The sequence below is a fragment of the Panicum virgatum genome, chromosome 9K (assembly GCF_016808335.1).
Source record: "Panicum virgatum strain AP13 chromosome 9K, P.virgatum_v5, whole genome shotgun sequence".
NCBI classification, from domain to species: domain Eukaryota; kingdom Viridiplantae; phylum Streptophyta; class Magnoliopsida; order Poales; family Poaceae; genus Panicum; species Panicum virgatum.
The window spans coordinates 31,563,714-31,574,722 of record NC_053144.1 but is presented as its reverse complement, the minus strand read 5'-3'; the positions used below and the strand labels follow the sequence as shown (position 1 = coordinate 31,574,722).

The 11,009-nt window shown below is 45.5% G+C and overlaps 1 protein-coding gene and 1 long non-coding RNA gene across 4 annotated transcripts; one reads left to right on the top strand and one right to left on the bottom strand.

Annotated features, from left to right (window-relative positions):
- Positions 1-474: 474 nt before the first annotated feature.
- Positions 475-3,680, top strand: LOC120651254. The gene is made up of 5 exons (XR_005666005.1): positions 475-868; positions 979-1,071; positions 1,172-1,310; positions 1,398-1,482; positions 3,193-3,680. It is a non-coding gene; the product is annotated as an uncharacterized LOC120651254 (long non-coding RNA).
- Positions 3,681-4,608: 928 nt separating this feature from the next.
- Positions 4,609-6,515, bottom strand: LOC120651253. Of its 3 annotated transcripts, none has more exons than XR_005666004.1 (4): positions 6,186-6,508; positions 5,837-6,071; positions 5,202-5,333; positions 4,609-4,940 (listed from the first exon to the last, which is right to left on the bottom strand). XR_005666004.1 is itself a non-coding variant. In XM_039928693.1 (4 exons), the coding sequence occupies exons 1-4, from the start codon at positions 6,241-6,243 to the stop codon at positions 4,703-4,705; spliced, it is 624 nt and encodes a 207-aa protein (XP_039784627.1). In that variant the 5' UTR covers positions 6,244-6,515; the 3' UTR covers positions 4,609-4,702. The 3 variants fall into 3 exon arrangements, 1 of the variants encoding a protein (XP_039784627.1); XM_039928693.1 differs by having other exon boundaries at positions 5,837-6,032; positions 6,186-6,515; XR_005666003.1 differs by having other exon boundaries at positions 4,609-5,333; positions 6,186-6,507.
- Between the last annotated feature and the right edge of the window lie 4,494 nt (positions 6,516-11,009).

The window sequence follows — 11,009 nt, the reverse complement described above, 5'->3', positions numbered from 1 at the left end:
AGCATCCTTTAACTATATGGCACTATTATCTTTGTTGTTTGACTGTATTGCACTATTATCTTTGTTGCTTATTATCGTTTGATCCTTTAACTCAATATTTTTACAAGCTTTTTCTTCAGCCCTTTGTACCTCACTGAGTTCTATCTTACTTCTTAGTTCTTCTAGTTCCACTTCTAAACTATTTATTTTATTTTCTAAATTTCTAACTCTTCTTGCTAATAATTTATCTTCTGCTTCTAATTCTACTTCTTGTCTCCATCTTTGATTTCCAGCTTTTAAGCATGAAGCACATGTTTGCTTTAAGCATATACTACAAGTAAATTTATTTTCTTGAATATATATATAGTTAGTTTATTGGATATCCTGGATATAGAATAATGAGCCCTGGACACCGCGCGGCCAGCGAGCACTCTCCCCCGACGCCCACGGCGCATCGGTTTTTTCCCTCCCGGTTTCCTTGCGCCCCCCCTCCCACACCCCCACCCCCACCAGCACACCTGGCCAGCCGAAAGCTATTTTCTTCCCCAGCTCGCGATCCGTTTTGCGACGATACTGCGCCATTCCTTCCCGTCGCTCGATCGCGATCCGTTTCCCGACGCCGCTGCGGGGGATGGCGCCGCCAGCCGCCGGCTGCTGGCCAACCTCTTCATTCCCGACACCGCAGTTGCCTTCGCCGTCGACCAGGACAGTAATACCCCTGCCACCGCCGTTGCTCTCATCGTCGATCTCGCGCCGACCCTGTAACAAGCGCCCCAGCCCCCATCCAACCCCTCTTCCCCCACTCTCTGTCGGCAATTTGCCATTTTCCCATCCCGATCTCGCCTGGGTTTGGAGACAGATTCACAGCGTTGAAGATCGGCGGCGCCAGGTTCGTAGCTCTTTCGCATGCACCTGCTTCCAATTTCGTTGGCAGATCGACTTCCTAGGTGGGTCGCCAGTACTGTAATCGAACTTCAGGTTGTTCTTACGCGACTGCAGGTTCCCATCTTTTTCCTTCGCCATGGATTTGACTGAATAAATGAGACGTGAAGCCCTCCTGCAACAATTTATGACTGTGCTTGTCTCCTGATCGTAAGTTTTCGTTATTGCATTAATACCCAAATATTTTTGTTTGTACACAGTTTTGATGAAATGAGTTATGGTATATAGTTTTCAACTCCATTCTCAACAGGTATTATATTTGGACAACCTACATCACACACTCTCCCGGATGATTGGATTTCCACACCCCGCACGAGATTCTAGCAGAAATCCCTGGTTGAGTGGCTAACAAATGCGGATCCAATTAGATGCAGGGATAGAACCGATAAGTACAGCTTCCTACCAGTGTGTCGTTCTTCAAATTTGATTTTTTTTCCTTTGTATCTGATGAACTCATATTGGATTGTGAATTGCAGTTTAAGCTGGGCAAGCACTTATTACACTGCAGCTGACAGTGCACCAGATGAATTTTGCACATGGAAATGAAGTCCATCAGAGAAGGTAAGGTACATTCCACTAGTTGCAAGTCCCCGCATTATCTTACTAACTAATTGACCGTAAATAAGCTAGTAAAGTATGGATAAAAGAACATGTTGTCTCTGTTATTTCAGCTGACCTGATTTTATCTATTTGTTTAGATAAAGTCCCTTGCTGGTGATGACATCCTGATAAATTTCCTTTTCCTCACACAATGACACAAAGGTTAATGCATATTGACTTGCTGACTGCAGTAGTCTTAAAGGAACCTGTCCACCAGCATTATCGATAATCAGTTCATCCTGAGTCTGAGATTCAGATAGACTTCTCTGCAATTCTGCAGTTCATTGATGAGGTGACCTGTGGTTCTGAGCTTAACCGCGAGCTTGATGTCATGTATTGCAGATTATAAAGTTTTGATTGGGTGTACGGGCACCATAGGGTGTCCTGGTGCTGATTCTTGTGGCGACGAGCTGCCATATACTCTTTTAGCACATGTCTTTGCTATTGACCAACTGTTGTTTTAGCTGATACTGAATTTTTCTTTAGGGAAACTGTTCAACTGGAACTGATTAGGATTTGCCAATTTTGGTATTATATCCCATCATGTGTAGACCAATGTTAGATCATAGATTTACCATTGTTAACAGCATCCACTTGTGAAACTGTATCCAAATGAACCATGCCATGAGATTAGGAGGCTGTGAGCATACTATGGCAGATTGTAGAAATAGAGTCAATGAAAAATGAACTTGTGCTGTGTGTTAATGAATGCAATCATGTACCAATCTTTAGCAAAATGTACTCAGTTTTGTTATTAAATTTTAGATAAATCAACCATATGTGTCGCTGCCCCTCCTCTTTCCTGAACGGTTGCTCTTCAGTTGGCAGCATGCCCACTCAGTCTGCAACTCTGCATCTCCCATCCAATTTGCCTGCACCACTACTTGATTTGATTCCACCTTAAATAAATCTAAGCAAACTATTTGAGATCTGATTGGTCTATATTGCTTCATGACGTAATTACATACCATTTTGCTGCTTATTGTCTCCTGAACCAAGCAACTTATTACCAATCATTGCTTTCTTGTAGAGTTTGGCTGTTGAGTACCTGTTGTGAATATGAGTGCCTATTGAGAATTCAAATATACAGCATGTTTTTGTTCAGAGGGTGATGTCCAGATGCGTGTTGTTGCAGCAAACTTATATCTGAAAAGTTTCTTTCTGAAAGGTTTCTTTCTAGAGAAACTGCCTTTATTCAGACTCTTTAGATGCATAATGATGGTGATAATTTTTTGAATAATAATATAGATAAATCAATAGAGTATGCTTGTATATTAGAAAAACAATAATTATTTGCCAGAACTAGGGGGTCACAGGTCACTCTTTTGTTTTCATGCAATTCAACAAAGTTTCTCTTCTTGATATTAGCATGGTATCCTAATCAGAGCTAGTTCCATTGCTCCTTACCACCTGGTATAAATATTCACCCGAGGGATGCTGATTAGATTTTCCTATCCTAATTTGGTAGTAGGTGCAGACATGATTTGGTTTGATTGCCTGATGGGTATTAATATATTTGGATCAATATACTTTGCTAATCATTACAAATGTTCTGAAGCTAGACTTGAAAACAGTGTGGTTCGTGATACTACTTTTTGCCTAGCTATATTCTTTGGTCGATTTCTTTACAAAGACCTGTTCTTTTGCTGATTGATATTGGATATCTCGCAGGTGACGATCTAGTGGTGAAAGCTTGCAAAAGAAATGGGCACAGACAACCAATAGAAACTCAAACTCTGGCTAACATAGGCGCTTCTGCTTTGTGGCATTGAGGCAACACAAGGGCATTGAGTCATGAATTATAAGATTTTTGTATGGTAAAGAGTCTTTCACTTTGGTCGATAAGAATTCTGGTTGCTGAGTTCTGGGAAATGATTTGCGAAGTCCAGTCAAGAGCATCTAGGTGGGGATGTATACAGGCTTGTACCCATATCCTGCCAAAGTGCCAATAGCATAGTGCAATTTTTTCCTTGTGACGAATCCAGTATTTGGTGCAACAGATATTCACTGTCTGATCATATTAGCCAACTTTTCCTGCAACATTTATTTCACTATTTACTGCCATGTCAGTTTAGCAAAGCATAAACACTTCTGTTTTGGAATGTAAATCATTCAGCCATGTGCAGAATGATAAAGAACATCCACTTCCTACCGACAAAGTTTTGAGTTCAATCACAAATACTGTCTTTTAATTACAGGGCATTTTTAAATCTCAAAATCAAAGAATTTTGGTCATAAATACTAACTGTTCAGTTCGTTAGAAAAAAAAAAGAATAACAAACCTGATCTGAATGTTTTACAAGGAAAAATATATTAGTTTGCAATTGCATATTAAATGAATGTCCACGTAGTTGGATTATTAAGTAAAAATAGCTGCCTGCGTAACAAAGGCTGAATGCGTGATGATTAAGGTGTGTAGTGCGGAGCGCTGACAATGTGCGCTAGCAATGCATGCTGGGCCCACCACTTGGCAATGTCCGTTCCATGCCCATCGAACAGGCAGGTTGGCAGAGGATGCTCGGAGGAGAAGGGAAAAAACCGAGGCGCGTGCAAAGCAAAGAAAACCAGGTGCGCTGGTTCGGCGTGGCGCGGGAGGGGGAGGTACCGGTGGGCTCAGGTGGGTTCGGCCTGGGCGGGACGGGGGAAGCACGGTGGGCTCGGGTATGGAATAGGGTATATATATATATATATATGACATATTTTTTCCACACCTGCGTATAGTTACTCCTTCCTACATTTGACCAGCCCAGATCGACCAGGCTACTAAACGGGTTGTGGATGCCTACTACCGAACCCAACTTGGAGTGATAATAGCTAATCACGTGATTTACGGCCGGTTGGCGGACCACTTTTTTCTCTTGGTTTCAAATTTGTACACTTGCGTGAGAGGTATCTGCCTTTGAGTATATCCGTACACTGATGACTGATGCATGGAATATGTGCGCATACATGTATGTACACTAGAAGTATGTCCATATACAAGTGAATATCAGTAATTATTAAATTAATTGATGTTTTTATACGTGTACTCAGGACACAACGCACGGGCAAACGTATGAAAGGTGTTTGTGTATATATATTTCAAACAGTACTAAAAACACTTCCAATGGATATATTAATATCATCATGAACAAAATATATATTACAAAGGAAATGTCATACTACATCATTTCTAAAGATGTTAAAAAAATGCTGGTATATTGACTGAAAGAAGAATCTGCAGTCCAAAATAAGATCGTATATAGTTCCAGATCAAATATATTCTAAATGGGCAGTGCTTCCAATATCTGTGGAGTAAGCCTGATACTTCCCATGCTTGGTTATCCATTTCATTGACTGTGATGATCAGTTCAGAAAAAAAAAGTATCTCATGAATCATGATACAACAATCTGGGAGATGTATCCGGTGATACCATAACCTGAAAAAAGTATGAAGACATACACTAATGGATGGGGAAATAAGTATCAAGTGATATTGTAATCTGAAAAGCGTTTCCAGTTGCACTCTAGTATGTTAGAAAGTATGGAGTGATACTAATCTAGAAAAACACATCCAGTGGACAGCAGAACTATAATCAGGAAAAAAAGTATTAAATGATACTCTTGTATCATCTGATTTTGGTATGAAGAGATACTATTATCTGAAAAACAAAATGAATGTTTATAGCAAGAACACATACCTTCCCCAGCCAATGATATCACTATATTGGGTATACGATCTAAAAATATTGGATCGGCGAACAGGAACATGTTCAGTGACTATGCCATCCAAATTCAGAGTATCAATCCAGAGGAGCTGATGTACCTGACAACTGACATGCAAAAAACAGGGAGTGTCAATTACAGGAGTATATGCATGTTCGGAGAGTATTCTCAACTTGATAAAACTAAATTCGTCTATAGCAAAAGATAAGCTTCTCTGCATAATGCATCAAATGATACTATAATCTGATGAAAAATTCTCGAGTGCACCTAGTAAAAGTATCAACTATGAAGTGATAATTGAATCCGGCAAAAATGCATCAAGTCATACTCTAACATGAACAACGTATCAGTCATACTCTAATATGAAACTGTCTGTATAAAGTTAAAGTGAGATTCCAATTGGAAAATGTATCCAATGTACTGTAATCTGAAATCTTCTAATCGTCGTGGCAAGTATGTAGGCATGGACAATAATGTCTTTCATCTTGAAATGTTCTCGGGAACTCAGATACGTTTGTACTGGACGTGATTTCGAATCAACATGCAAAAAAGTGACAGCTGACCAAGAAAATCTGAGAGATAGACAGATAGTGTTGACCCTGATTCATACCTTTGTGAAGGTGTATGTGCCATCTGCGGCTGCGCATGGCCTACAGGTGAAGCGGACATGCCCATCGCCATCTGAGGACGCCGGCACCCGGCAGCGCGCTCCTGTTTCGAATTCACACCCCCCAAACAACTCCATGGTGCGCAGGCTCGCATAAATGAGAGGGGCACAAGCAGGAACATATCTGATGCCATTCCATCTGGCCATGCGCTAGGATCAGCCGAAAAAAAATCTCAAGCTGCAGTCGTATTGCATCTTGGTGAGTAGATCAAAACTAATACCCGTAATTCCATATAGGTGAGTAGAACAAAATTAATACCCGTAATTCCAGAACCTTCAAATCGATACTTACCTCGTCGAGTTCGCCAAGAAACAGCTCGTATGCGCGGCCGCCGCCGCCGGCTGCTCATCCCTCGGATGCAGATGGAGGAAAGGGGATCGAGATAGGGACGAATGTTTTCTCCAACGCCGCCGGTTGTCCACGCGTCGCCGACAGATGTGCAGGAGGGTGGATGCGGATGGAGGAACAGGAACCGAGCTTTGGAACGTCGCTTGCGCCGCCACCGCTCAGCGGCGGCTGCCCGTTCGTTCCCCAGGGTAGCGGACGAATGTGAAGGGATAGGGACGGGAGATTAGAGAGGGTTCGCTACCCGTTACCGGGTCCGCCTGTCGCCCGATAATGTGCACGCCTTGGTGACGCGGGTGCTGTAGGAGTAGATACAGGCAACGGCGGAACCAGGGGAGGCTAGCAGGGGCCACGGCCCCCTCTAAGGCTGAAAAAAAATTTGAACCTCCCTCTTTTTAGCAGTATATAACAAATAATTAGATAAGTGATTCTACAACAAATTCAATATCTAGTAGCTCACGTTGTATTTTCAATTAAAGTCAAGTACATAGTCTAAGAGGTAATAACTACAAGCAAAAAGTAGTCTGTTTTGCATAGCTTCCTCACCGACTTTTGATGAAAGCTCTGTCAAAGTATCATTTTCAAAATGATTTTATCATGGGAGCCGTGAATAAAGCCATAAAACGGCTTTGTCTGCGAGCAAAAAATTGTGGCTTCTCGCGGCTACCATGATCCTAGGCGACTGAAGCCGTTTTACGAAACAATTTTTTAACACAACTTCAGTTTCTACTTCATCAAAAAACTGTACCAGAGCTATTTTAGGAGGAGCCGCAACCAGGGTTAATGCTACGTACAGTTTGCCTGGTACCGATGCACCAGGGTAATGAAAAATTTAGCACTAGCTAGACTTGCATTTACCATGTATTGTTAATTTTTTTATGGTCTTTAACGGTTGCACCATGATAATTTTTGAGGTAGCTTCGCCCCTAGCCGCAGACATGGCACATAGACTCTGAATCGTTTTTGCAATGGTATAACAAACTAACGGATGCCTCAGCCGAACTGCAGACGTACATATGTCGCAGTAACGCCGCCGCCCGCCGCCATGGCCATATGTTGGCTTAGCCTCTTGGCCCCCCTTCAAAAATTTTCTGGTTCCGCCGCTGGATACAGGCAGGTGTAGAAAGATTTTCCACACTATATATATATATATATATATATATATATAGTGTGTGTGTGAGGTACATTTTAGCAAATGTCGATATTGGATCTATGATATAATTGACGACTTGTTATATTGCTTACTCCGAAACTAAAAACGGAAAATGCATTCATGTAGATGTGATGTATAGTTTAATAAAAAATGTGATGGCGGAGCAAGTCTTAATCTTGCCCACATTTCATTTTCTTATGGTTGGTTGAACTGATTGCCGGTTCATAACATGAAGTGACATGGATCACTTGTTATCGTTGGCGACAGTGGCGGATCCACCAGAGGGCTGAGGGGGCTCCGCCCCCCTACCTCCATGAAGTTCATGGAGCCACTCCTACATATTTAGCCATGGTTGAAAGGGAGGAGGAGGAAGAAGAGAAAGTGACAAGCCCCCTATCAGATATCAATATTAGGAATATCCAAAGATTGAGGATTAACGAAAGAAACCCATCTAAGAAGGGCAATTAAGTCCCGACAAGACAACCTGACTTCCTCGAAAGGAGTCCGCCTCGCCCGACCAATGACGGGGGATTTACCTCGCCCGACCAAGAGGAGGAGACTCCGTCTCACCTGACCAATGCACGAGCGAAAAGGAGCGTGCCCAACCGGAAGCTGGGCACGACCGGCGCCGCACGGCAACTGACGAACGACATGGGATGGCAGATGACAAGATGTGCCCTAAAGCAATGAACAGTGGCACGCGCTCCCGTCGTGGCCTATGACGTGGTAGGTATAGGGTAGGGGCGTGCGCACCACAGCATGGACCATCTCACGTTCTCCACTCTGCAGACCAGATGATGGGACGAGTCCACCCCCAGAGAGGAAGTATGATGACGACACGCCCAGAGGGACCTAGGGTGATGGGAGAAGCAGGAGACTCTCTCCCCCCCCCCCTTCACTCTACTGTACTCTGTCCCCTCCCTTGGTGTATAAAAGGGAGGCGATGGGCCCCTGGCAATGGGGCTCTCTTTTTTCCACTTCACAACGGCAGCTCCCTAGGGCACCACCCTCACAGGGAGCACTCTCCCCTAGGGACATCTAGCGCCTCGTGCGCACCCACCAGTCTCAGGGACGAAACCATTTTCTGACCATTCCTGACCAAGAGGAAGGCGACGCGCCTAGGACACGATAACCCTCTACATGAATCTGTGATTCACCAAGAGGTTGGGGGCTGCACCCACTAGGTGCTCTTGCACGCACCCAGCCTGGGGACGGGAAAGTCTGAAAGGAATTCATAGGCGGACGGACCCTTTGAGAGATCCAATCAAGATCCCAGCAAACGTTCGAGGGCTACTATCCGGTATGAATATTAGAGATACCCAAGGATTGGGGATTAACGAATAAGCAACCTGTAACACCCTAGTTTAAATTTCAGCTTTTTATAATAAATTTAATTGGCTTTGTTTAATTTTCCAAGGTTTGTTGTGTTTAGAATGACATTTAATCTAATTTTTGTTCCTCAAGTAATTAAAATTTTGTCTAAGTTTAAAATCTTGTTGTTGCATTCATGCTGGTGCATGGTTTTCTTTTGTTTGATTGTATAGGAGTTTGAATTCAAATAGATTTGAGTTTGGTTAGAAATAGAAATAGAAAAGGGGGAGAAAAACCCTGAAACCAGAAACCCAAAACCAAGCCCAAAACCCAGTTTCCTTGGCCCAACCCGCGACCCTCTTTTTCCTTCTCACCCGGCCGGCCCACTTCTCTCTCTACCCTGCCGGCCCAACTTCTTTCCCCGCGCTGGCCCAGCGCCCTCCCCCGCTCGGCCCACTCCCTCCCGCTCACCTCCGCACTCCCCGCTCGGCCCACTCCCTCCCGCTCACCTCCGCACTCCGCGCACGGCCCGCTCGCAACGCACGCCCGCCTCGCACGCCCCCGCTGACCAGCATGGCCCACCCGTCAGCTCCGCCTTCCCCGCAGCACAACTGCCGCGCTTTTCCGCCGAGATCTCCGGCGAGCTTCCATCCGGGGCACGCACGCCCAGATCTCGGCCCCACCCTTCTTAACCACGACCGCACCCCAGGACCTCCCCTATCCATTCCAGCGCCGCCACCCAAACCCTAGCTAGCCGCGCCCGCATCGCTCCGCCGCGCCATAGCTCCGCACCGTCGCGGGCACACCACCCCACTCCACCGAAGCCCCGGCCAGACCCCGCCACCGCTCCGCCTTGGCACCAGAAGACTCCTCGGTCCCGCTTTCCCCGACCTAGAGCCCTGCTCGCGCCGAATTTGCGCCGGAGACCACCACCGCATTAAGCGGGTTTCCAAGCAATTGCCGCCGCCGGCGACCTCCGCACCCCTCTGACCCCTGGACCACCTACACAGGGCCCGCACGGACCTCTTCAACTATTCAGCAGGCCCGGAGGACCACCGCAGCAACCCGGACCATGAAGCGCCGCCCGCGACCACTGCCGGATCTCGCCGCCGGCGCCACCTGCGTCACGCCCCCGCCCGGACCAAACCTTGGTAAGCACCCCAAGCCCCGCCATCCCTTTTTCGCTAGATGCTTTCGCCCTTGGCGCACCGTAGGAGTCGGACCACGCCAACAACGGCGAGACTCGCCGCCCAGAGCCGCCATCGCCGTCGAGTACCGCGCCCCGAGCCCCAATCCACCGTTCTGTAACCCTAGGTGGGTTACGCATGCCACACTATTTCCGCCTAACCCAAACCCGAGCCATTTTGGCACCTGGAACACCGGATTTGATCCTCTCCGGCGAGGCGCCGCCGCGGGAAGGAGTTTCCCGGCGACCCGCGCCGCCGCCGTTGACCCCTTTCTATCCGATCCGTCCGATTTGATTTGGACGCGCACGATTAGATCTAAATCCCAATGAATCTGAGCCACAAGATCGAGATCCAACGGCCCGGATCCAAACTTACCGGTTTGCCCTGGCACTTTAGTTAAAGAGTCCCTGGGTTTTCTTGAAATCAACCCGCAGTCCACCCTTATTCAAAAGAAATTGCAGTTTAGTCCAGAAATTAGCGCCCAGCCCCCTGAACTCTTTAGAATTTGAACCCGCCGTCCTTGGCTGCTGTTTTTGCAAGTTAGACCCCAGAGTTGTTGTTTAATTACGTTTTAGTCCTTGGTTTGGACCAGAAACCCCCTGGAACTCCAGTTTTCTTACAAATAGGTCCCTGGAACTTGTTTTAGGCCTAGATTTTGCGTTTTAGCTCCGTTTTAGGCGTTCTTTATGTCCACGCGATCGTTGTGACGCGTAGAATAGTTTTAGACTAGTTTAGTGTGCTGTTTTTATGTATTGATGTACTATTTCTTAGCTTTTGTTAGTGTTTGCTTGTATGTTTATGTTGTGTATTGTTTTTTGCCATGTATTCGTGAGTAGACGTTGAGCTACCGGAGGAGCCCCAGTACCAGTACCCGGAGCAGCCATCTTCCGACCAGTTTGAGCAGCAGCAGGAGCAGTACGAGGAAGGCAAGTATAACATGAACAACCTATCACTTTTAAATACACTTTCATACTGCATTTTAATATTGTATGCCTATAAGGACTTTCCTAGCCACTTTATATCCTTTATATAATTACCTTGGGTTGCATTTTGGTTAGTTGTGCTAGGTGCCGCGCTATAACACATAATAGTCCTTTTTAATTAATTTGATAAATGGTA

What these genes read in the sequence shown, in the direction of transcription:
- LOC120651253 (XM_039928693.1), bottom strand. Translation starts at nt 6,243, where the DNA reads ATGAGCAGCCGGCGGCGGCGGCCGCGCATACGAGCTGTTTCTTGGCGA. An exon ending in GCACATACACCTTCACAAAG is followed by an intron (nt 5,334 to 5,836) that starts GTATGAATCAGG and finishes TTTGCATGTCAG; the next exon opens with TTGTCAGGTACATCAGCTCC. An exon ending in GATATCATTGGCTGGGGAAG is followed by an intron (nt 4,941 to 5,201) that starts GTATGTGTTCTT and finishes TACTTTTTTCAG; the next exon opens with GTTATGGTATCACCGGATAC.